The 24,274-nt window shown below is 61.8% G+C and overlaps 2 protein-coding genes across 3 annotated transcripts in view; one reads left to right on the top strand and one right to left on the bottom strand.

Annotated features, from left to right (window-relative positions):
* Positions 1–3,579: 3,579 nt before the first annotated feature.
* PGAP2 (post-GPI attachment to proteins 2) lies at positions 3,580–23,547 on the bottom strand (the record flags this gene model as incomplete). 2 transcript variants are annotated; one of them, XM_082485881.1, is made up of 6 exons in its annotated part: positions 23,532–23,547; positions 21,177–21,351; positions 18,977–19,229; positions 15,774–15,880; positions 5,762–5,870; positions 5,351–5,481 (listed from the first exon to the last, which is right to left on the bottom strand). In XM_082485881.1, exons 2-6 carry the CDS (start codon positions 21,339–21,341, stop codon positions 5,351–5,353), a joined length of 765 nt encoding a protein of 254 aa, XP_082342007.1. In that variant the 5' UTR covers positions 21,342–21,351; positions 23,532–23,547. The 2 variants fall into 2 exon arrangements, with proteins under 2 accessions (XP_082342006.1, XP_082342007.1); XM_082485880.1 differs by lacking the exons at positions 18,977–19,229; positions 21,177–21,351; positions 23,532–23,547 and adding an exon at positions 3,580–5,269 and having other exon boundaries at positions 5,384–5,481; positions 15,786–15,832.
* Positions 23,548–24,089: 542 nt separating this feature from the next.
* The window catches only part of NUP98 (nucleoporin 98 and 96 precursor), a 41,048-nt gene continuing 40,863 nt past the window's right edge, over positions 24,090–24,274 (top strand). The window contains exon 1 of the mRNA XM_082479015.1: positions 24,090–24,220. The gene's annotated coding sequence lies outside the window, so the exon portion shown is untranslated. The remainder of the gene's footprint in view (positions 24,221–24,274) is intronic.

The following is a 24,274-nucleotide window of genomic DNA, read 5'->3' as shown; positions in this document are numbered from 1 at the left end:
CCAGGCTGCCCGTCTCCTGTGCTCTCCCACGCGCCTGCCTTCCCCGGCCACGGGGACACCCCTGCAGCCACCCCGGGGGGACGCGGGTGCCCCCACCCCGCACTGGGCAGCACCCCTCACCCTGCCAGGGCTGAGTCGAGGTGCTCACGGTAGAGCCGCTGCCTGTCGGGGGTCTCTGCCCCGGGGGGACTGCAGCCGGGGAAGCCCAGGGTGCCCCTGCCATGGCCAACCCTGACCACCCGGCCACCCCCACGCCCGCTCGGGGTCAGTGCTGAGCTCCTCTGGGGGATGGGCACAGGGGGCTGCAGGAGCCAGGTCCCCTCCTTGGGACCCCCCTGACCCCCCAGCTCTGGCTGTGCCCTGTCCTGCCCCACTCCGGGGCTGCCAGCAGAGGCCAGAGCCCCGTGTCCCCTCGCAGAGGCTGATGATGGCAGCAGCGAGGGCCTGGCAGTAGCCCCGGTACTCGGCTGCGCTTGCCGCCCCCGCGGGCTGCTGGCACGTGCTAGCCAGCGGCCAGATCCGGCGAGGCCTGGCAGGGCCCCCGCCGCCGCGCACACGGGCCCCTTGTCTGGCCCCGGGGGCCTTCCTGCAGGAAGGGCAGAGACCCGGCGCCCGCCACAAGCCGCCTTTGTTCCCTGCTGCCATTTCCCGGCCAGAGCCGGGGGGCCGCTGGGGGCCGGCGTGGGCGATGGTGCCGTGAGGCAGGGTGGCTCCGGCCATGGCCCATCCCCGGCCCCCCCTCCCACGGCCGAGCCCTGCCGCAGCCTCCGGGGGCCGGTGCAAAGCGTGGACCCACATTCTGAGAGCCCGTGGCGCTGGGACACAGCCCCGGCTTGTCCCCAAGGGGGCTGCATGTCGGTGGGCTTGCAGGTCCTGGCTGCACCGAATCCTGCCCCCACCGTGGGGGATCCCCATGGCCATGTCCTGCTCCACCATGAGGGATCTCCGTGGCCATGTCCTGCTGCCACTGCTCAGTCCTGTGGGGGCTGTGTCCTGCTCCCACTGCAGCCGCAGGATCTGACCTTCATCCCCGCTATCCTCCGGGGGGGCTGTGCTGTGCTGTGCTGTGGGGGTCCCTCCGTTGGGGACAGGGCTGCCCACGGGGTCACAGGTGCCTGAGGGGCTGCGCCACCCCACAATCTCCCGTGGGCAGGGCTGATGGCAGAGCCGTGGGTGCCACGGTGTGGGGCTGCACCAGGCAGAGCCGGGGGGCTAACGCAGCGCCGGGCCCCCTCCCTCGCTGGGTCGCCCTGCGCTGCCGGGAGGACTCTCGCTATGCCTGGGGTGCCACAGTGGGCACGTCTCCGTGGCCGGGCCAGGAGCTGGCCGGCAGCCTCCTGCCATGGCACCAACGCGGACCGTGTCCCCAGGACTGGCTGGGCACAGGCAGGCACTGCGAAGTGCCACTCCGGCGGCAGAGGAGTGGGTGCTGGGACGAGGAGGGGACCCCGGGGCAGGATGCCGAGAGAGAGGCAGCGGGACGCAGCCCTGCCCTGGCCCCGGAGCGAGGGGATGAGCTCATGGCTGTTCCCCTCCCAGCTGCAATGAGGTCAGGGCTCCGCCACGGCCCCTCCACCCCGGCAGGAGCCCCCAGCATGGGGCAGGGGCAAACTGGGGTCCCAGCAGCTCCCCGACCCCCTGCCCAGCCCCAGCACTGTGCCCTGTACCCCTGCAGCATCCACCACAGCCCTCCTGGCCCCAGGCTCCACTCCCCGGGGCTGCGCTGGCCACCGGCCCCACAGCATCCACAGCCAAGTCAGTGGTCCCTGGGGCCGGGAGGGGAGCGGAGCCACCAGCTGCGGGGTGGACTCAGCCCAGGAGCGCTGTGCTTCCAGCCCGGCTCCCCGGCCCCCTCCAGCCTCGCTGAGCCTGCCCTGGCCTCGCCTGGCACCCGGGGCTCGTGTCCCACATCCCAGCACCTGGGGGCCATGTCCTTCACCCCAGCCCCCAGGAGCCACATCCCGCAACCCAGGGATCCGCGTCCTGCACCCCAGCCCCTGGGATGACAGAAAGACAGACCCACAGAATCCCAGGTTGGAAGGGACTGCAGGGATCATCTGGTCCAACTTGCCTTGGCACAAGCCCAGTCTGGACAAGGTGGCCCAGCACCCTGCACAGCTGGATCCCGTGCTGGGGAACCCGCCACTTCCCTGGGGAGATTATTCCAATGGCTGCTTACTCTTGTTGTCACACATTTTCCTTTTGTGTCCCATCAGAATCTCCCCAGGAGTAACTTGTACCCATCACCCCTCATCTCTTCCGTGTGACTCCTTGTAAAAAGGGAGTCTCCGTCACCTTTGTAGCCACCCTTTAAATACTGGAACGTGATGAGAAGGTCTCCCCTGAGCCTTCTTTTCTCAAGGCTGAGCAAACCCCGTTCTCTCAGCCTTTCCTCAGAGAGATGACTTTCCCGGCCTTGGACCATCTTGGTGGCCCTTCCCTGGACCCTCTCCAGCCCGACCACAGCTCTTTTGCATAGTGGGGACCAAAGCCGCACACAGTGTTCCAGGTGTGGCCTGACCAGCGCTGAGCAGAGTGGGACAATGACTACTTTGTCTCTGCTGGTGGTGCCCGTGGTGATGCAGCCCAGTGCCCTGTTGGCTTTCTCTGCCGTGGCAGCACGGAATCATGGAATCACGGAGTTTTCAGAGTTGGAAGGGACCTCTAGAGATCATCTAGTCCAACTCCCCTGCTAAAGCAGGATTGCCTGGAGCACATTACTCAGGACTGCATCCAGGCAGGTCTTGAAAACCTCCGGAGAAGGGGACTCCCCCCCTCCCTGGGCAGCCTGTGCCCGTGCTCTGTCACCTGAACCGTAAAGAAGTGTTTCCGTGTATTTGAACGGAACTTCCTATGTTCTAACTTGTGCCCATTGCCCCTCGTCCTATCACTGGGAACCACTGAAAAGAGCCTGGCTCCATCCTCCTTCAACCCACCCTTTAGATACTTGTACGCCATAATAAGGTCTCCCCTCAGCCTTCTCTCCTCCAGGCTAAAGAGTCCCAGCGCTCTCAGCCTTTCCTCATAAGGGAGATGCTCCGATCCCTTACTCATCTTAGTTGCCCTTCGCTGTACCCACTCCAGCAGTTCCCTGTCCCTCTTGAACTGGGGAGCCCAAAACTGGACACAGTATTCCAGTTGTGGCCTCACCAGTGCCAAGTAGAGGGGGAGAATGACCTCCCTCGACCTACTGGCCACACTCTTCCCTATGCAGCCCAGGATTCCATTGGCCTTTTTGGCAACAAGGGCACATTGCTGGGCCATGGATAATTTACTGTCTACTCTGCTCACTCGTATTGAGCTTCTTGTCCCCCAGGACCCGCAGGGCCCTTTCCACGGAGCTGCTCCCCGGCCGGGTGGATCACAGACTGTGCCACACTCCTGGGTTATGTTTTCCAGGCGGAAGACCTTACACTTGTCCTTGTTGAACTGCATGAGGTTCTCAAATGTTCTGCATCCCACATCCCAGCCCAGACCCCACCACAGCCTGGGGTCCCGGGAGGGAATGGGACCCACAGGCCATGACAGGGTCATGCACTGGCCAGGCTGGGTGGAAGTGGCATAGAGTTTGCTGAGAGGTCACAAAAATACTCATTGCTTTATTTCAACCTCAAAACCAAGGCGCAGATGCTGCCGGGGGCAGCACGCCACACGCATGCAGGCAGGGGAGGTGGATGGAGCCTGGCACGGCACAGTGGGGACACTCACGGATGGACACGCGCACGGCAGGACCCGCCTGAAGGCCAGCCCGGCCCCGGCTCAGCCCGGGCCACCGGCCAGCGCACCGCAGCTCCTGCTGGAGGATGCTCTGCCCAAGCCCCGGGAGCACAGGGACGAGCGCTGGGACATCCCAGGGGAGTGGTGGTGTTGGTTGCATTCACACGAAGGGCAGTCACAGGGACCTATGTTGGTCCTTCACGGCTGAGTGTGGCACAGAGTGAGCCCTGGCAAGCACAGAGCTCCCCAAATTCAAGACAGGTCCTGGTGCTGACAGGCTCAGCCTTCCACCCCTGCCCATTCCTCTTCCAGAGGACCTCCAGGACCAAGCCCCGTGCTCTCCAAAGCACAGCACCGGCTCCCCAGTGCCTCCCTGCGTAGGATGCGGCCGAGCCCTCCCGGGCCACGGCCTCTGTGAGCCAGAGCAGCGTCCGTCCTCTTCCACTAGCACTGCCCAGCCTGGCCGTGCACAGGGAGGAGCAGAGGAGCCCGGGGACGCTGCCAGCACCCAGCTTCCACCCAGAGGGCACCGCCATGCCCGCCCCCTGTGCCCTGGTAGCCAGAGCCCGCAGATGAGGGGGAGACCACCATCAGCATCCTCCTCCCGGGGCAGCGGCAGCACCGCTGAACCCCAGCAGTTCCCAGCTCAAGGCCTACAGCACAGGGGAAGCCGTGCGGAGGTCACAGCAAAGACCTTCCTTGCCCTTCCTCCCCAAACAGGGGGTGGAACTGGAGCACTGCACCCCTGCCAGCACCCTTTGCTTGCAGGAGGGGGCTTCTGGGAAAGGCAGAGCAGGAGAGCGTGGATGCTTCCAGCATGGGCTGTGCCCCATGCACCCCTGCGCTCCTGCTCTCCCGCCTCGTCCCTGTGCACAGGCCAGCTCCTTCGACGATGCTCTCCTCCCAGCAACACAGGCATGGGTGGGCTGGGACCCTGCCCCAGCCCCAGACAGGAGAGCAGTGCCCAGGGCCAGCCCCCAGCCGCAGCTCCTGTGCTCGCCGCAGGCTCAGGAGGAGCCTGGATGCAGCCCCAAGCACCGCCGCACGGGCCCGGCTCTGCCCCAGCACAGCAGCAAAGGCGTTCCACAGAAGCCAAGGCTGTGGGCTGCTCTCCTTTGGGGCTGCAACCAGAGAGATGCAGCAGCAGCAAGTGTGCCTTCTCCTGAGGCTGCCCGAAAGGCCACCAGCCCTTTTTGAGGACCGTGGCCAAGGACCCGCAGCCCGGAGGAGGAACTGTGAGACCACCCAGGCAAAGCAGGGGCAAGACAAGGCTGGCCCCCCATGCCCCGACGCCGGGAGCGGGATCCTGCTCTGCCTGGAGCATCCTGCAAAGAAACAGGCAGCAGGTACCTGCCCCCCTCCTCTGTCCTCCTGCCCACCCTGGTAGCCAGCAGGTAGCCAGGGCAGGAGGCACCAGCCTTGAGGGTCCCCAGCAAGAGCCCCCAGCTCCCCTGTAAGAGAGCTCCAGGCACAGCCAGGCTCCACGCACAGATCCTTGTGCAGCCCAGGACGATCCTTGCGACAGCTCCACGGCAAACATCCCGGCCTGGCCCTGGGGCAGCAGGAGAGGGAATGGGGTCTCTGCCTCCCCCAGGGGAAGGGCAGCCCCCGCCTGGCACCGGCACATGGCCGGCTAGAAGTGCTTGTCCTCCAGCAGCGAGCTCACCACCAGCTCCTTGTTGGCGAAGTCCCAGAAGGCAGTCATGTGGAAGGCCATGTTGGAGAGGACAACCAGGTACTCCAGGAAGGCGAAGACGGTGTACACTGGTGGAGGAAACAGAGCAGGTGAGGGGAATCTGCAGCCAGACCTGCCCAAGGAGCCGGGAGGTTTCCCGGGATACCTCCAGGGGAGCAGGGCACCGGGTGGGGGGGCTTGAAACCAGGCAGGAGAAGGGTGTCTGGCCATCATGCCTCCTTGGGGAGCTCTCCTGGCCTCTGGCCAGGATTTGGCAGGGAAGGCGTCACCCCAGCCCCTCTCCCGCACACATCCCCCCAGGCACAGCCGAGCAGTGGGGGGACCGCAGCCCTGCCCCAGCCCCCTTACCTCCAGGACCACAGTACCAGTTGTGGTGGAAGTAGACGCACACGGCAAACGCAAACGTGATGAAGGTGAAGAAGAAGAGCAGCTGCTTCCACTTGTATGACTTGCGCTCCTGGAAGAGGACAAGAGTTGGGTCACAGCCCTGGCTGGTCCCTGGTGTCTGCCCCATCCCTTTCACCCGGCACAGCAGGGACCCACCGAGGCCACAAGTGGCTCAGCCTTTGCCCCTGCAGACACTGGAGACGCCAGACCAGCCACCATCATCCCCAGGGAAGCTCTGCCCTGGCCCCACCACAGCCCCGGGTCATAGGCAGGCACCACGAGCCCCTCTGCACCCCAGCTCCTTGGGCACAGCCGCCCAGGGAAGGACCACGGGCTGCACTGGCCACTGTGGCAGGGCTGTGACCTGGGGACACACCGGGGGATCACTCCTACGCAGAGATAAACCAGGCTGATGCCAGGGCTCCCCACAGCAGGGCACAAGGCAGCCCCGAGGGCACCCTGCCACCTCCCACCCAGGACTCGCTGCCGCAGCTGGGTGAGGGGAGCCGCGGGGACCTCCAGCACCGTCCGACACCAAGATGCCACACAGCTCCCAGCAAACATGGGCGACTCCAGAGGCAGGAGCACCCGGCTGCTCGTGGCGGTGCTGGGACACACATGGGGCCCTCACAGCTCCCCAAAGATGGGCTAACGGCTCTACCAGACGGTAGATCCTCCGGCTGTGGACGGGGCGGCTGCAGGTGTCCCCGGCTCCCCCGGGCGCTGCCCAACCGCCCCGGCACGGGGAATTCACCGGTGTGCACAGGCAGTGGCAGCCGGCGCTGCACCCCCTCACTCGCAACTGCGCCGAGGAGGAGGAAACCACATGAAGCGGTGGCAGCTGGGGCAGGCGCCGTGCCGGAGACATCGCACAAGCCGCCCTGGCACCGGGGGCGGGGGGGGCCCATCCTACCCTCCAGCACCACCTCTGACCGCACAACGGGCCAGAGTGGAGCACAGGGCTGCTGCCAGCTGCCCCCCACCTCCCCAGCAATGCACAGCTTGCTGCTTCTGTGACGGCAGAGTCCGTCCCCCTCCAGCAAAGGGGGCAGCCCAGGGGTCTGCCCTCTCCCCCACAGTGGGCTCTTCCAACCCACCGCCCCGTCCGCACCCTGCCCCACATCACTCAAAGCAGTGCCCCCCAGCCCCGGAGCCACAGCGGGTACCAGCTCCAGCCCCCTTCCTGCCTTTCTCCCATCACGCTGAGCATCGTGGATAAAGAAACCTAAAGCCCTGGGGTGAGCAGGGAGCCCCCATGCCAGAGGAACCCCAAATGTTGGCCAGACACCAAGGAGGACGCAGGGGAGACCCCAGCATCTCCATCCCAGCACAGGGGGCTGTAAAGGAGGGGGTCAGCCCCATACAAAGGGGCTGAGGATGCCACGGACAGCCCAGACATGGGCTGTTATTCCCATTTCTGGGTGGGAGGGGAATTTCCCCCTCGTCTGACATTTCACGTGAGACAAAAACTCCATTTTCAGGGACTGCTGAGAATAAGGAAAATTTAAATTGCCCCATCAAACTTTCCATTACCCCCCGGAAAGCGGCTCAGCCAGCCACCCTGTGAGCGCAAACAGGTCACAGCAGCGAGGAAAACCCAGAGAGGAAGGACAGCCTCGCGGTCGCCTTTGCCATCTGGGGATGTGGGGCCGACGCCGCCTCTGCCCCGCAGGGCCTGGGCAGGTTCTTTCCCGCTCGGGCCGATGAGGGTCCCCCTCCCCAGCAGCTCCCAGGACCCTCCGTAGCAGGGCTTTGTGCAGGCAGGAGCAGGCAGCCCTGCCTGCAGCCCCTGCCCACCAGGAAGCAGGAGGCGGCTGGTGCTGAGCCGTGAGGGTGCGGGGCCAGCGGCGTGGGGTGGGGCGAGCAGCGGTGCCAACCCGGGAGTTCAATAACAATGAGCAGCCGGGGCCCGGGCGTTATGTAAAGTTTCACACCGGAAAAACGGGTCACAAAATTGCCTTGTTTTCATCCAGGTCCCACGGCAGCGGAAACAGTTGCGCTATGAAGCAGCAGCAGTGTCCCGCTCGTCGCAGCCAAGGTGAGCGGCAGTTCCCCACTGCGCTCCCCTGCACTGCATCGCACCATACTGCGCTGCTCAGCACTGCACTGTCTCATACAGCACTGCATCACACCGTACTGCGCTGCACAGCACTGCACTGTCTCATACAGCACTGCATCGCACCATGCTGCAATGCACAACACTGCACCACACTGTGTCACATAGCACTGCATCGCACCGTGCTGTGCTCTACAGCACTGCATCGCACCATGTCATACAGCACTGCATTGCAGCGTGCTGCACTGCACAGCATTGCACTGTAATGCACTGCACAGCACCGTGTCATACAACACTGCACAGCACTGCACAGCGCTGCACAGCATCGTGCTGCACCACACTGCACCCTGGGACACTGCACTGCATCATGTTGCACTGCAGTGTGCTGCACCGCACAGCCCCAGATGGCTCCAAATCACACCGCGCAGCATCACGCCACTGTATTGCACCATGCAGCACCTCACTGCACTGCACGGCACTGCATCACACTGCACGGCCCCTTGCAGCAGGCTGCTGCTTGCAGTGCATTGAAGGCACCCCCCACATTCCCCATAAGGGGCTCCTGGTGACCTGGCAGCGGAAGGCTGGAGGGTACCACACAGCCGAACCTCCAGGCATGTCCCCGGGAGGCGCCGCAAGGGGCCATCATGGGGGACCTCCATCAAAGCTGGGGCTGTGGGACCCGTCAACAGTGACTGGCGCTGCCAGAGCCGCGAGCGGGACGGCGGGTACAGTCCAGGCTGGCGAGCAGACGAGCAGCTCATCTCCATCGGGCACCAGCGGCTACCGGAGCTCCCGCCACACTGCCTGAAGCGCAGGCAGGCTGGTTCCTGCCGCCTCCTCCTCATCCTGCAACAGGGCAGGGGTGACGCTCCAGCTCCCACATCTCCCCCGCAGTCCCCATGCCCTCTGCTCCTCCCCGCTGCGGCTGGGCGTCCCGCTCAGGCTGCCCACGCTGCTGCAGCAGCCTTCCCCAAGGAGCAGCAATCGGTGCCAGATTTCGAGCCAGCAGCAGCTGAGAAACCTCTGTTCAGCAACGTGGGCATCTGTTGCAACGTGTGCTGCCTCCCGGCCCCTGCGCACCCCTGGGGACACGCTGCTGGCAGCAAGCGCCCTGCAGGTGTAATCCCCTGGGGCTCTGGGCTGAGCTGGACTGCCCTGGCATTAGGGATTAACACCTAATTATCCACTCACCTCTATAATCCCTGGTCAGGCTGTGCCCAGCCCGGGAATGGGCCTCCTGGGAGAAGCAGAGGGCACCTCTCCACCCATGAGGCCGCAGAGGCGCAGGGTCAGGGCACTGCGGTGCGAGCCCGGGGTGGCCGCTCCTACGGGGTCCTGCAGCAGGATGAGGGGCAGCGCAGGGGCAGGAGACCCCCCAGGTTAGTGCCCTGGAGGGGAGCTGGCAGCTCTAAGCAGCCTGGCAGGAGGCTGAAGCCTCCACACTCCAGCTCCCTGCGAGGAAAAAGAGCGATAAGAAAATCCCAAGGACGTGGGAGGAGTGACTGTGGAATGCTCAGGACACACAGTGAGAAGGGGAGGATGGTTTTACAGCCTGGCAAACCCAGAGGGAGAGCAGTGCGCCCGTCCTTCCCTGGGAAGGAAGGACCCTGACCTTAACCCTGACCCTGACCCAGAGCCGTGCAGCGCAGAACCTGCTCCCCTGCAGGGCCAGGGCAGAGGGATGCCTGGCACGGGCAGGAGGCATCAGCCACCCAGGGACGGGGTGCTCCAAGCTCAGCCAGCTTCAAACTCCCCCCCCAAAGCCCTTGCTGGGGCTGCTGGGCTGGCACAGCCGGCAACGCTCAGCTGCCAACCCGGGCTTCGCAATTTCCTCCTGGCAAGAGGGACCGGGGCACCCGGTGGCCCCTGCAAGCCACTCCAGTTTCACCCTTCCCCCTCCCTGAGCCAGCCCTCTGTAGCTGGATGCGTGTCTGGCCTAGAAAACCACAGGCAAATTATATTTAGTGCAGCAGCCTGCAGGCTGTGAGCTGAGGCACGCTCCCCACACACACACAGGTGAGTCGGGAGCAGGAGCCCAGACGATGGGGCAGGGCAGGAGAGACCGGCTGCACCAACGCAGCTCGGTGGGGACAGTCCTGCAGCCCCAGCCTGGGACGCTGCCCCATGCAGTTCCCAGCCCACGGAAGGCACCCGGCACCTCCTTCCCCCGTTCCCAGGGGAGCCCCCAGCCCTGCAAACCCAGCTCCGAGGGCTGGAGGGTGATGGCTTTGAGAGGGCAGGTAGGAAATGCCAGCAAGGAGGCACAGAGCCTCCTGCTTCTTCTACTGCCTCTGGAGAGGAAGAAGAGGGACCTTGCAGAGTTCACACCCCAGTTCCTGACGGGGACAGGGAATGGAATGGCAAAGTGACATGAATTCAAAACGCAACAGCTTCTCCTGAGACCTCCCAAGTCGTGGCTCTGCTCCTGGAGCCGACCCTTCCTGCGGGACAAGCGGCACCCTTGGGACTACGTGCTGCACACTAGTCCCAGCTCCCCCTCGAACATTTCTGGTTCCCCTGCGGTGAACCCAAAGACAAACTGCCCCAGCACCAAGAGCTTAGCACCGGGATATTTATAGAGGGCTTGTGTGAGCTGCTGCTGCTGCCTCCATGGGCTGCTGTCGCTAGACTGCCGGCGAGGCGACGGTGCTACTGGGGAGCTGGGCTGAAACCACGCGTGTTCACCGACCGCGTTTGTGGTACCCTCCACACGGCTCCAGCAGCAGCCGGAGACTCAGCTCAGCTGTCCTGCTCCGGCAGCGCGAGCAGAGGTGGCGCAACCAGCACCGAGGGGGACAGGATTGGCAGCGGAGCGAGCGGGGCGCCTGCCACCCCTCCCCGTGCTCACACAGCTGGGCTTTGCACCCGAGCAGCGCCTCTGCCTTCACACTTGCTGCATGAGGTGCTTTCCAGAAGCCACCAGCCTGGGTCCACGCTCAGCCTGCACGACCTGCACAGCGGGCGGACGGCAGCCTGTATGCCATGAGGCAGAGGCCCAGCACCGGCGGCACAGCGGGACCCAGGACCCAGCTCCACTGATGGACCTGAAGCAGCCGGCCCGGTGGCCGCCGCGCGCGTGCATGCGTGTTTCCCGGCTGAAACTCAGCCTCTAGTGACTCCAGGCGCTGGGGCAGGGGGGAAATATGTTTGCAAACGAGAAGTGAAACTGCTCTGCTTGGCTGCATCGCTCATCATCTTCGCCGGGGCAGCACCACATGTGGAAGGAGGGTTTTAAAGAGTGCACAGCTGGACAGGAGCAGAGAGCCACTGCAGACATGCCAGCCAGGGCAGGCAATGCCATGCCAGCCATGGCCAAGCACCAAGGGCTGGGTGTGCTGCCTCTTGTCCACTATGATCAGTCTGTAGCTGGAGGCTCTCTGGCTCCGTTTCCCCTTTCCCCCTGAGCTCTCTTCTCTTTGCCATCTCCCCTCCTCCTCTCAGCCTGCTTTCTCTTTTCTTCCCTCCTGCAGAGCTTTATTTTCCTTTCTCTCACCATTTGCCACCTTGCAACTGGAAACAGCCTGTACTTCCCCATTACACATAAGTTCCTCAGCACCTTCCTGCCCTTGCAGAAAGGCAGTTGCAACACGCACCCCGACGAACGCAAGGCTTTTGCAAGATCGATTCCTGTCACTCACGTGCTGAAACTCCGGCAAACCTGGGGAGCTTCACCCTCCCCGGCAGTGCTAAAAAAGCAGTGTCAGACACGGGGCTCTGCTGGCGCCATCCTCCATCCCACCCCCAGTCCCCCTGCTCCCTCTGCCAGACCCAGCAGGAGGAAGGCTGTGTCCAGCCCACCAGCTCCTCACATGGAGTTTGCCCTGGAGACCGTCCCAGGTTTGGTCCTGGAGAACCTGAACCCCCTGGGGACCCTTGGTGGCTTCCTCTGATAAAGAGGAGGGACACTGAGGGACCAGAGTTGTCCCCCTTGCCCATCCCTTCCTGCCACCGCTGGCTCCAGGGCTGGGGGCAGCAAAGGCGAATGAAAAGCCCCCACAACCAACACAACCGGAGCCAGAATCAGGCCCCAAGATGCTGTGACCTGCACAAAGAGATCACTTGTGCCTCGTGAGCCGCCGGCCTGGCCAGCTCAGCAGGCACTGCCCGACTTCTCCCTGCTCCTGCTGAGGCCGGCAGTTCCCGCTGGCCGTTTGGCTTGCGCCGAGGAGGATGTGGCGGCAGCACCACGCTTGCCGCGGCCTCATGCAGCCCCGCTGCCCCTCCTCTGCTGAGCCAAGCAAGCCGCGGGTGTTGCAGGAGCCGAGCCAAGCCTGCTGGCGGCCCTGCAGAGCCCCGCTGCCACCGGCCTTGGGACATGGGCATGCAGCCCGAGGAACCCAAACAGCAGGATAAGCCCCAGGAGACCCTGCCCGGCCCGGGGGATCCGTGGCCCCGTGGGAGCGATTCGCAGCAGGAACCCAACTCACGCATCATGGGACAGCGATGGAGCGACAAGGCAGATCTGCAGAGGGGCGATAAGGGGGACTGCCCACTTATCAAAGGATGCCGCTGCGTGTCAAGGCCTCGGCCTGCTTCGTCCAGGCACATCCAACCCAACGGCTGTGCCACCACTGCGCAGCGCTTTCCTTTTCAGAGGAACTTGCCTGTTGCCCTCGCTCCCCGGGCGACAGCTCCATCTGCTGACACGTGGCCCCGCAGGGAGCTGGTGCAGGGGACACTGCGCTCCCGGGCAGGGGTGGAGGAGCTCCAGCTCCAGGCCAGGGCTGGTCCCAAAGGGGTCCTCTCTCTCCATGGGGAGACACTTTGCGGGGACTATGCACACCTGAGGGCAGCTCCCTTCCATCAGCAGGGCCTTTCCAGGATGGGAGGAGAAAGCCATGCCAGATGGTGGCACCATGCCAGATGGTGGCATGTTCAGCCAGGGCATCGCTGTGCCCCCCCTTGCCCTTCCACCCAGGGATGTACCGTGGTCAGCATGTCCTTGGAGGGGACAAACGCTCCTTTGCTGGGCTTGGGCACGTACACCAGGACACAGGAGCACCCCAGCGCAACCCAAGCCCTGCAGCATCAGGGAGAGGGGTAACGAGGACAAGCTGCCACCTTGGCCACTGCAGCACACAGCCAGAGACGCTGCAGCTTGGCAGCAGCCCCCAGCCCAAGCGAGTCCTGCAGGACAGAGGGCAGGTTTGCTGCGTCCCTCTGACCATACGCAAAACAAGCCACCCAACAGCACTGCAGCAGGAGATGCATAGGCTGCTCCAGCACCAGCAGGCACATGGGAGCTCGGGGGACAGCACCCAGCGACACCAAGCCCGTAGGCTTTGTGGGCACAGGCTGCTCCCCCAGCAGAGCCCCAGCAAGGTCACCATCCCACAGCAGCTTCACAGACCAGCTGCAGACATGCAGACAGATGGGATGGGCTCTGGACAGCCACACCAGCACCTCCCCGCCTGCTTTCCTCAGCCTCAGAGAGCCCCTTAGAGAGTGGGTAATGAGCCAGCCCCAGCAGGTGACATGGCAGAGGAGAGCAACCTGCAGGCAGAAGCACTGTCAGATGGCAGCAAGGCACCCCGGGTCAAAACACCACTGGTGGGACTTTGCTCATGGTGTTTGTAAAATCATAGAATGGTTAGAGTTGGAAGGAGCCTTAAAGATCATATGGTTGCAACCCCCTTGCCCTGGGCAGGGACACCTCCCCCCAGCCCAGGTTGCTCCAAGCCCCGTCCAACCCAGCCTTGAACACCTCCAGGGATGGGGCAGCCACAGCTTCTCGGGGCAACCTGCGCCAGGGGCTCACTGCCCGCACAGGAAAGAATTTCTGGATCAAGAGTCCCTCCCGAGCTCTCCTGGAGCCCCTTTAGGCACTGGAAGGGGCTCGGAGGTCTCCCTGGAGCCTTCTCTTCTCCAGGCTGACCCCCTCAACTCTCCCAGCCTGTCCTCCCAGCAGAGGGGCTCCAGCCCTCCCAGCAGCTCCAGGGCCTCCTCTGGTCCCGCTCCACCAGGTCCATGTCTCTCCTGTGCTGAGGCCCCCGAGCTGGAGGCAGCACTGGGGGGGGGTCTCCCCACAGCAGAGCACAGCAGAGGGGCACAGTCCCCCCCTCGCCCCGCTGGCCACGCTGCGGGGGATGCAGCCCGGGGTGCCGGGGTCTCGCTGGGCTGCCAGCGCACATTGCCCTCGCATGAACTTGGGAGAAACCCACCCAAATTACCAGCAGAGCAAAGCCAGATGTTCAGAGACAGGCTGCTCACCTCCCTGACCCGATCCTCCAACTCCAATGCTGTGAAGGCTCAGGAACGCGTTACATGCAAGCTCACTGCCTGCAGTCCCTGCAACATGCAGCGATGCGCACCCATCGCCATCGGGGCATGCAGGCTCAGAGCTCAGCCCAGGGAACAGTTACCGTGCCCAGCTCACCACCAGCATCTGTTTTTTTGGTCCCACAAGCTGACAGCAGGACCAACACTGCTGCTAACACACTGCAACCAAAACTCACAGGCTTGCTGCGATGCCACACTCTGCAAAGGTGCAGCGCTTGCAGACAGGCGCTCCCCAGGGGTGACTGCCGCTCATGGAGCCGTTGTCTGAGGTGCAGTGCTGGGGGAAGAGATGCAGGGGCTTGGAGTTCTTGCATGCGCACAAAAAAACCAACCAACCAACCAAAAAAAAGACAAGCCAAAAAAGATTGAAATAAATGAAGGAAGCTGTGGGAGAGCTGCCAAGGAGTGACGGCTGAGCTCCCGTTATCCCCGTATCACCAGAGATAACAGATCACTTCCCGGAGAGAGGGGAACCCCAGGATCTCCAAAAGTCCCTTTCATAGGGAATCTTGCAGCCAAACAACTGCTGGAAGCTTCTCTTCCAGGTCTCTGAAATAAGCCAGCAAGCGGACGGGCTCGGTGAATTGCCGGAAGGGGACAATAAACAGCCGCGATGGAGCAGGAGCCTGAGCAAGGCGCTCTCCGCAACTGTCCAAGCAGACCCACGCTCAGCACCCGCCCTGCCCTGCACGCCCCCTTTGGAGAGACTCGCTCCCGGCCCTCGCCAGCTTCCCAGCCCTGCCATAAGGGCACACACCTCCAAGAGTTTCCCCTGAAGGTCTCCGCTTTGCAAAACAATCGCCTTCCTGTGGCAACACAGCCCAGGGAGCCCTGGGGACCCTTCCCCATGTAGTACTGGAGACTGTGAGGGGTTGGACTGGGGATCAGCTGGGCGAGACGCACCCCCGAGGAGCAAAGGACAGAGGTCTAGGGTGCCCTGAGACCCGGGCAGAGCCGAGCGTACAAGAGGCACACACGTGCAGAAGCAGTTTTCACATATGGAGTTTCAAAGCCGAATGTCCTCCCTGCCCGCCTGTGGCAGTGCCAGTGCCCACGGTCTGGCTCTCACGCCACAAACCAGCACGGTAGCAAAACTGCAGCCGGGCAATGGAGCCAGAAGCCCCTGGCTGGACCCTCTGCGCAACTGGCGAGTCCCTGAGCCCACCGGCCCCCTCACAGAGAACCAGACCCGCAGCAGACTGCTCAGTGCAGCGATTCCTGGGGGAAAGGGATAACGCAATACCCGCTGCTGGCAGCTGTTCCCAGTTTGCTGGACCAGCAGGTTCCCGGTTCCCCAGCACAGAGAAGGCAATTCCAGCTCAGGAACAGGTATCCTCAAGCAAGGAGAAGGGGCCAGCAAACCTGACCCATGGGGACACTAATGGGGTGGTTTTCAAATGTCAGCTCTAAGTGAAAACCAGAAAATCTGAAATGAAAAGATTCCTCCACACTTTGTTTTGGTAAACCATAAATTTTGGTGACCGTGTTTCTCAGTTTCACCTGGTGGTAACTCCTTTAGCATCCGGTCACGATTCTTTCTCAAGCGAGCGACAGCCGAAGCCCTCCACCGCCAGCCGAGAGCCCCCTCCCCAGCACCCAGCACGGCACAGAGAGAAGAAAGGAAAGTTTCTGTACCTCGGGACTTACTGTGTGTTTCTTAGTCATTCTCCAGAGGATGCACGTCAGGAGCATGTGGCCCAGAGCCGACGTGATAAAGACGATGAAGGCATTTTCATGGATTGCTGAATCAACAAAACAACAGGTTTCCTGTTAAATCTGAGCCAAGAGCACACGGGGAGCGTGGGGCAGGCTTTGGGAGGGTGAAGGACTGCTTTCTGCAGGATGCAGTCCTGCTGGGAATCCCAGCAGCCGGGAGATGCCGTGCCCCCAGCACCAGCAGCGGTCCAGGGGGCAGGGTTGTCGCAGGAGACAGGCACAGCACCGCTCCGCATCCCCTGCGCCCACGCAGAGAAGGGGCAGGGGGATTTAAGGACAAAGCTTCTCATGCATGTTTCATGGCTCTCAGTAAAGCCCAGGGCTGGAGGGGGACGCGAGCTGCTGGAAGACTTATCCCAAAGGTACGAGGAGGATGTTCATGTGCGCTGGCACCTGGTCCGTTGCCTCACACGGCTGTAAACCCTCAGACACCCTCAAGAGCAGCTCAGTGTCAACACTATTGTTCTAGGGATGGGAACACTGGGGCACGGAGGGTGGTTTTCACAGTGAGCCACTCCAAGATCCAGAAAGGGCCATCTCCTGGCCTCCTGCATCATGTGCCTGCCAATTAATGGTTGTGATCACCCTCATCACCAGCACCAAGGCCATCTCGTGCGTCACTGAACTAGTGCAGATTTAAGGTCAGGCTGGAAATGCAGCTGGAGGAACACTAAGCCAGAGCAGCTCACGAAACCCCAAAGCCGCACACAAAGCCCACGCAACTTTAGGTGAGTTATTTTCAAATGAACGCTTCTATTTAAAAGAGTTTCCCAGCCTCTTCTCCAGGAACTGACCCACAGGCTGAATTCCCAACCACCCGAACGTAAGAAATGATCCACCCCACTTCTCCTCTTGATTCCAGGGGAAGGGAAACCATGCGAGGAACGATGGTAAAGGCAGCTGTTAGAGGTCAAGACGTGAGCCATGTCCTGCAGAGATGATTAACCTGAGCCCGTTCTCATCTCAGCACGGCAGCTAAGGTCCGAAGCTTTCTCCACAAACCTGAGATTAGTCTGTAATAAGGATCTGAGAAAACTGGGTTAGCCTCAGCTCTCCGTGCGGCTTTTGCCCAGCTGCTCTGCCAAACTTCAGTCTCCTCCTCACAAAGCTCTGCACAAGCTGGGCAGAGCCATCAGCCGCGAAACGAGGCACAGGCAGAGCCATTTGGGTGACAATGTGCTTTGAGGTATTCAAACCCCAAAAGAGCATCTGAATTTCTAAGCCCTGATGTATCAGAGAAGCCCCATGGGCAGGTCGGTCTGCATTCCCCGCTGTGGTGGGGGCATCTGGGGACACTGGCAGAGGCAGGTAGGGTGGCAGCGGGGTGCCTCGCCATGGGGGACAGGGAGTGCTGGCAGGAGATGGGGAAGGTGAGCTGGACAGGAACATCCCCTAGACCACAGACTCATCAGCTGGAGGTTCCCGTCCAGCCATCCCAGGTCACCAGGCTCCACTACAGATCTCCATCCTCACCCAAAAGCCTGGGGAGGTTGTTGGACAGTGTTCATGACACCGCAGCTCTGAAGCCACCAGGCCTATTGGTGAAGGCCCAGTGGAAGCCAGTGAGTACCCAAAGGGTGGGATGCTTCTTCAGACTGGCAGCCGGTGTGCCAGTGACAGACCCCGGCATGGACTGCTCTGGGCATGGCGCCCGAGCGATGAGCAGGTGAGCAGAAAGGCAATAACCACTGCACTGTGAGAGATGGAACCATCTGTGAGCGGGAAAATAAGCAGCGTGCGCAGAGAGCTGTCAGCTGCTGGGGCTCACGCACTTGTTGGCTGCTTTTCGCGGACAGCCTGCCGCTCTGGTGTGCTAGGTGCAACGTCTCCAAACACCCACTTTGGGAGGGAATCCGGACAGCGCCTGCACTGCTCTGTGCTCCCAGTGCAACACCCTGCTCTGATGGCAGCAGTGGGCCAGAGGGAGCCTCAGAAATCATCCACCTGGTCCTCTGCACTGGGGCTGGACCTCTCAACCCCACAGGCACGTTCCCAGCTTGCTTGGAGGGCTCTGGTGGCCATAGCCCATTTCCAGTTTGTTGCTCTATGCACTCGCAAGGCTTCCAGATCCACACTGCATCTGCCTTTCGAGTACTTGTTTTCCTCACCCATCGCAAGTAGGAAGATACTGTCAGCACAAAGTCAGCTGCATCCCCACCTCCCTAGCTGCAAGGGGGCAAACCCTCTTCTTCATCCACCCCTCACCAGCACCGCTCCAAACCTTCTCAGAGCTCTGGCCTGGCCTCTCCCTTTGCAAGACTTCGTGACTACATCCTCCAGTGCGGTCCTACAGCTGGACGCAATATCCATACCATCATCACCCTCAAACTGTGCGCACGGACAGCCGACACACAAGTCTCCTGCTGACCCATCCCAGAAGTGGGTTTGTTTCCACTGCAACAGCACCACCTTGCTGGCTCGAGGATTTGAGTCCTCTGAAGTCAACACCCGGTGCCTCCTCCAGATCTCAGCATTAAACAGCAGCTGGATATCATCACTGGCACTTAACTTCAGTTCAGATGAGACCATGGGAGAGAAGGGCATTCCCCAGCCTAGCATGACTATTTTCCACACACTGATTTAGCCTGAAAAATTCTGATTTTGTTTTCAGGTCAACACAGGAAATTGTACCCAAGCAGTTTTGTGGGAGGGTACTTAAAACGCAGCTGGAACAGAGCGTGAGCTGGAAGCCAGCTCAGAGCCAAAGCCAAAGCTCAGCGGCAGAGACAGAGCGGACAGCAGGGACGAGCACTAACCTGCCCTTGCGCAGCTGAGGTGGGGCGCGTTAAGCGTGGCCTCGGCACACACGTGGGAAACAAGCCCTAAAGTCTGACCCTAGGCTTGATACAAAAATTCAGCCTATGGTTTCAGCCAATTATCAGCCACCAAGAATTTTGGGAAGAACACCGATTTGCACATTATGGGCATAACTTTGCTCTATAAATACTAATTTTAATAGAACTACTTTTTTTTTTCTTCTTAAAAAAAAATTTACTGTTTTTGCCCTCCAAACTGACTACTTCCAAAACACTGTCGCGAAGCGGAGCTCTGCAAAGCCTTGGCAGCTGCGAGTAAGACCACTGGCACGACGGTCAGCGTGGAGTGTGGGAGGAGACACCTACCATAGTTTTCAGATGAGGACACATACGTCAGAATAAGGAGGGCAAAGTTTTCGAGCAGGTTGAGCAGCAGGTTGAAGTGGCACAAGCGCAGGTAGCGAGGGTGCGAGCAGTGGCAGCTCTGGTAGTGGTTCCAGTAGGCAACGGCCACCAGGAAGCGGGGAGCTGAGTGGAGGCCGATGCAGAGGCGCCAGACGTAACGCTGGGGGGTCTCGCCTCCGATAGCAGCGCTGATGGAGGGGAGGTAGTTAGGGACCTGCAAGAGAGACAGTGGCTCGTGGGGAGAGGCATAGGGAGTGTGCCATATTGTCAGATTTATAGCTCTCCAAGACTCTAAAACTGTTGTTTTTTGTTTTTGGTTTTGTTTTTTTTTTCTCCTAAATAACTTCATTCCTATTTCAAAAGCCAGGGAATGTAACACAGCAGCAAACCCGGTTCATCCCCCAGGACCACGCAGCCCCCAGCCCTGCTGGGACAGTCCCCAGGCACTGGGGTGCTCTGCTCAGGGTCCCACTCGGGTTTCTTTGCTTTATACTTTTGACCCTTTACCCAGTTGCGGTCCCCAACATGTTCTCTGCCCCCAGGTTTGGGGAGAAAGGAGAGGAGGGTGCACAGTTTTGTCAGCCCAACTCTCATGGAGAGACCTGATAGCAACAGCAGGCAAAGGCAGGCAAAGGCAAGGTTCAGGGAGGAACATAAAAGCAGGAAAACCATCGATACAGCCCCGGAATAAACTCCCAACATCCAGAGTTTCACAGCTTGGGGACTTCCGGAGCCAGCTGTGATCCCTATACAGCAGGTAATCCACTCTTCCATGACCCTACTCAGTCTCCCCTGGAGCCCATGCAGAACTGTGCATCCCCAGTGACCTGCAGAGAGGGGTTCTCCAGATCATCTCCTCTCTGCCTGAGGAACCAGCTCTTTTGCAGTTGCCTTGAACCTGCCACCTCCATATGACGTCCCCTACTCCTCACACTGGCAGAGGGGTCCAGTGGATCCCTACCTGCCCTCTCCAGGCCAGCCACAATCTCAGAGGTGTCTGTTCCACCTCTGCTCTCAGCCCATCATCTCTTCCCATGCGCAGCTGTAGTGCCCTCGCTTCACCACCCCAGGAAGAGGAGCTGCGTGACACCTCTGAGTGTCACAGAGTCCCAGACTGGTCAGGGTGGGAAGGGACCTCTGGAGTTCCCCCAGTGCCACCCCCTGCCAGAGCAGAGGCACCTCCAGCAGTGGCACAGGACACCTCCAGGCGGGTTTGGGATGGCTCCAGAGGGGGAGACCCCCCCTCTCTGGGCAGCTGTGCCAGTGCTCTGCCGCCCGCACAGGAGAGAAGTCCCTCCTCAGGTTCAGATGGAACTGCCCATGGTCACGTTTGTGCCCGTTCCCTCTTGTCCTGTCACTGGGGACCACTAAACAAAGACTGTTCCCATCCCCCTGACACTCTCCCTTTAAGTAGCTGCCCTGTCCCATAGACCCGAGTCATGAGGAGGGGACACAACCACACACTGGGTGTGCAAATCAAACTGCCCTGGCATTTCGTTGTTCCGTCACCCCCTTAACAGCCTGTGTCACCCTCCCTGCTCCAGGATCTCGGCATTGCCATCGCCCCACTGTGCATGGGCACAAGGAACAACACAGACCACGTCATCATCTCCTGCTGCTGAGAGAATGACCACCTACTCCTGCCCTCTGCTCCCAGCTTGTAATCAGCTGCTTATCCATGCTTGTGCCATGGCTGCTTGAAAGCTCTGGGGAGGAAGCCGATGTCATGCCTTTTGGAAATCTAGACAGTCCCTCTCAACCTGCGCTCCCCAGGCATGTGCTTGTAATTCTTCTGAAGAACTCCAGTAGAACTGAGGGGCAGCAATTCCTGTTATAGAAGCTAGGCTAACTCTTCCATGAGACAGTATGATTACCTGTAGCTTCACCAGATTTATTCCTTATCATAATCATACCAACATGCTCAGCACAGACATCAGCCTGACCAGTCTGTATTTCCCTCGGTCCCTTTTAAAAAGCCAAAACCCTCAGCTGCCAGTCCCAAGGCATCACAAGTACAATAACATAAAGCAGCTTGTTTGAGAGACCATAACACATCTGGTGGGAAAGCCCAGAAGAGAGGAGCCCCGCCAACCCGCCAGCTGCCCCAGCCGAGCAGCCGTGACCTTGGAGGACTTTGCATTTTGCTGTGAGAGTCACTTACCCCGCAGTGGGTCGCTGTCGTCTCCTGGAAATGGAACAGCAGAGACCAGATCACACAGAAAAGGAAACCAAAGAGCGGGCAAAATACAGTCCCAACGGCCAGCGTGGTAAAACGGAGCCGGAAGAGAATCCCATCTCGATCCAGGGGCAGCGGTACCTGTAACATCTTGATGGACCTGAAAACGACAGGCAAACATTTGACATGGATTGTCCATCCTCCCGCGAGGTCCAGCCCCAAACAGCCCTGGGCAGGGCTGCACACCCAGGGCCGGCAGAGGGACCTGGGCAGAGGCAGCCTCTCACACCCACATTTAACAGCCGCACAGCCCTATGGCAGGTAGCCAAAAGCACCGTTCTAGAGACGCAGGAAGCCCGAGACTCACGTACAACAGCAAGCAGGGTCAGAGCAGCAGCCCGCACACAGTGGGGAGGAGTGGGCAGTGGGACATGCGGGCAGCGGGATGTCCGCACTGTGATGCAGACCACGAGAGCGATCTGGCTGGAAAGGCACGTGAGCTCTTTTCAACGGGGTACATCTATCCAGACCATTCCTGGGCTGCGCTCAGAGCCACTACACAGGACAGCGCTGACGTAGCGAGGGCACTGCATGCTGCGGCTCCCCCAGCGCATCCCCAACCACCCGCAGCACCGTCCTCACTCCGCTGCCACCACACCATGGCCCTGCTCCCAGCACCGCCCCAGCCGAGCCCTCAGCACCTTTACAGGCAAGATTCTGGCTGCAGGATCAGGACCTCACAAGCCCCACACCTTGCACAACAATAAAACCCTTGCTTATCAGGTTGGGCAAGCTGGGACGAGTGGTTTATCAAGCCCAGCAGCTCGCCTCCGGCTCAAGGCTCTCCACCAGCTCAGTCCCAACACTCCCTGGCTGCTCTCTCATCCTCAGCCACGGCTGTTCATCCTCTAACCTTCCCACGCACCCTTGGCTGCAGCCCAGCTGCCCTCAGACCGCCGGGGTCAAAGCCACATTAAATCAGTCCCAATTACTGCATCTTCCTTCAAGCTCTCCCCCTGTCACGCCTGGCCCCAACCTCTCCTGTCCCCCAACTCCCCACCTGGGGACAAGGGCCACCGAGCAGCCGAAATGAGGGGCTGCGATGTTCTGCTCCAAGTGAGCAGTTCGGGAATCCCTGCCTCACCTCACACACCGCTTGGGCTCCAGGACAAATCCGATTGACAGGCAATCCCGCAGAAGCCAGTTACCAGAGAGGGCAGGAGTCTGGGCAGCTGTCCCAGGGCACTGCGCCCCCCCCCTCCTGCAGCAGCATAAGCTCCCCCAGCACAGGGACAGTACCCGCCAGCGCTGTGGCACAGCTATGGAAAACACAGCTCAGCCCCCTCGCCTGGGCTGTGCCACCACTTTACAGGCTGCTGTGGGGGGTGATTTATTTGTGGGATGAAAGCAAAGTGAAAGGGCAGCTCTACCGGGGTTCTGCCGGGGCCCTTTGTGGCCGGGACTGCAGCACGCCGGATGGAGGAGTGGGGTCCCCCGGCCAGCCCAGGCTGGTGTCCCTGGGATACACCCCCGGCAGCGACGCCAAGCCCGAGGGGCACCCCTGAAGGCCAGGACAGGGCTGTCAGAGCTTCCCGCAGAGCAAGGCCCGGGCTGGGAGGGGACGCAAGGCTCCCTTCAGGTGAGGCTGAGCTGTGGAGACACACGGCACACCGTGTCATGGGGACACCCATGGGGAACAGCCTCCCGATGGAAGGGACATGGTTTCCCCGCCATGCCCAAAGGGGAGCCCCTGTTTAGCCCCCGTCCCTTTCTCACAAGGGTCTTGCCCAAAGGGAGCAAGTAAAAAAAGCAAATCTTTTGTGTCACATGCTGAACGGCCCCAAGCCTGCCCTGCACCCCACATTCCCCAAAGACACCCCCCTGAGACACCCCACGCTCCCCCAGAGACACCCCTCGGGGATCTCACAGTGCTGTGACTGCCTCCGGATACCCCACACCCCCCAGGGACATCACCTCCCCCCCGGGTACCCCACACACCCCAGAGACCCCCTCGGGCACCCCACATCCCCCAAAACAGCACCCCCACCCCCCCCGCCCCGGGTACTGCAGACTCTCCCAAGACCCTCCCCGAGTACACACCCCCCCTTCCCCGAGACCTCACAGTACTGTGACCCCCCCGGGCACCCCACATCCCCCAGAGAACCCCCCCGGTCTCCCACACCCCCCTCCACAACATCAGCCCCCCACATCCCCCGATCCCCTCCCCCAACGCCCCCGAGACCTCACAGTGCTGTGACCCCCCCCCCGGGTACCCCTCATCCCCAGAGACAATCGCACCCCCCCCGGGTACCCCACCGCCCTCGCCCCCCAGTCCCGCACCGCTCAGCCCCCTCCGCGCTGCTCCATGCCCCGGCACCGCCACCACGCCTCCGCCTCTCCTTCCCCCTCCTGCCGCCGCCCGCCCCTTCCTGCCGCCGCGGCCAGGCGGCGGCGCCGCCGCTCCCCCGCCCGGGCCCTCAGCTCCACAGCCGCTCCGAGGCCCGGGCCCCCCTCAGGGGCTCCCCCTGCCGCCCAGCCCACCTCAGCGCCCGCTGCCGCCTCACGGTCCCTTTAAGAATCTCGGCCCCTCCCTCCTGTGTCGCAGCGCGCAAAGCGCCCGAGCGCTCTCGGATTGGACCGGTGAGGAGAAATCCCTCCCTCAACGTCCCGGATGGCGGGTGGGGCTGAGGTGCGGCGTTCTGGACGCTTCCGCAGCATTGGCTCCACCCTCTCTGCGCGTCAAGCCAATTGGCGCTCAAGGCGCGGTGGACGTAATCCTCTACTTCACCCAATCAGAAAGAAGCGCTTCCCGAAGAGGGGGGGGAAGATGCCTCACTTTCAAAGGGCGGCAGCCAATGGGCGGGCGGTGCTCGGGGGCGGAGCTAGCCAATGGGGCGGGCGGCGGTGGCGCGCGGTGGCGGCTGGGAGGCGCGCGGAGCGGGCTGTGACGCAGCTTCCCTCCCCCTGTGAGGCGGCGGCACCACCACCACCGGCGCGGCGAGGCCCGGCCAGGCCCGGCCCGGGGCCTGGTGAGTCCCGGGGGTGGGGGGCACCGGGGCTTCCCTCCCTGCCCGAGGGGCCGC

Source organism: Vanellus vanellus (assembly GCF_965231255.1).
Source record: "Vanellus vanellus genome assembly, chromosome: 1".
NCBI classification, from domain to species: Eukaryota; Metazoa; Chordata; class Aves; order Charadriiformes; family Charadriidae; genus Vanellus; species Vanellus vanellus.
This window is presented reverse-complemented; position numbering and strand designations above follow the sequence as displayed.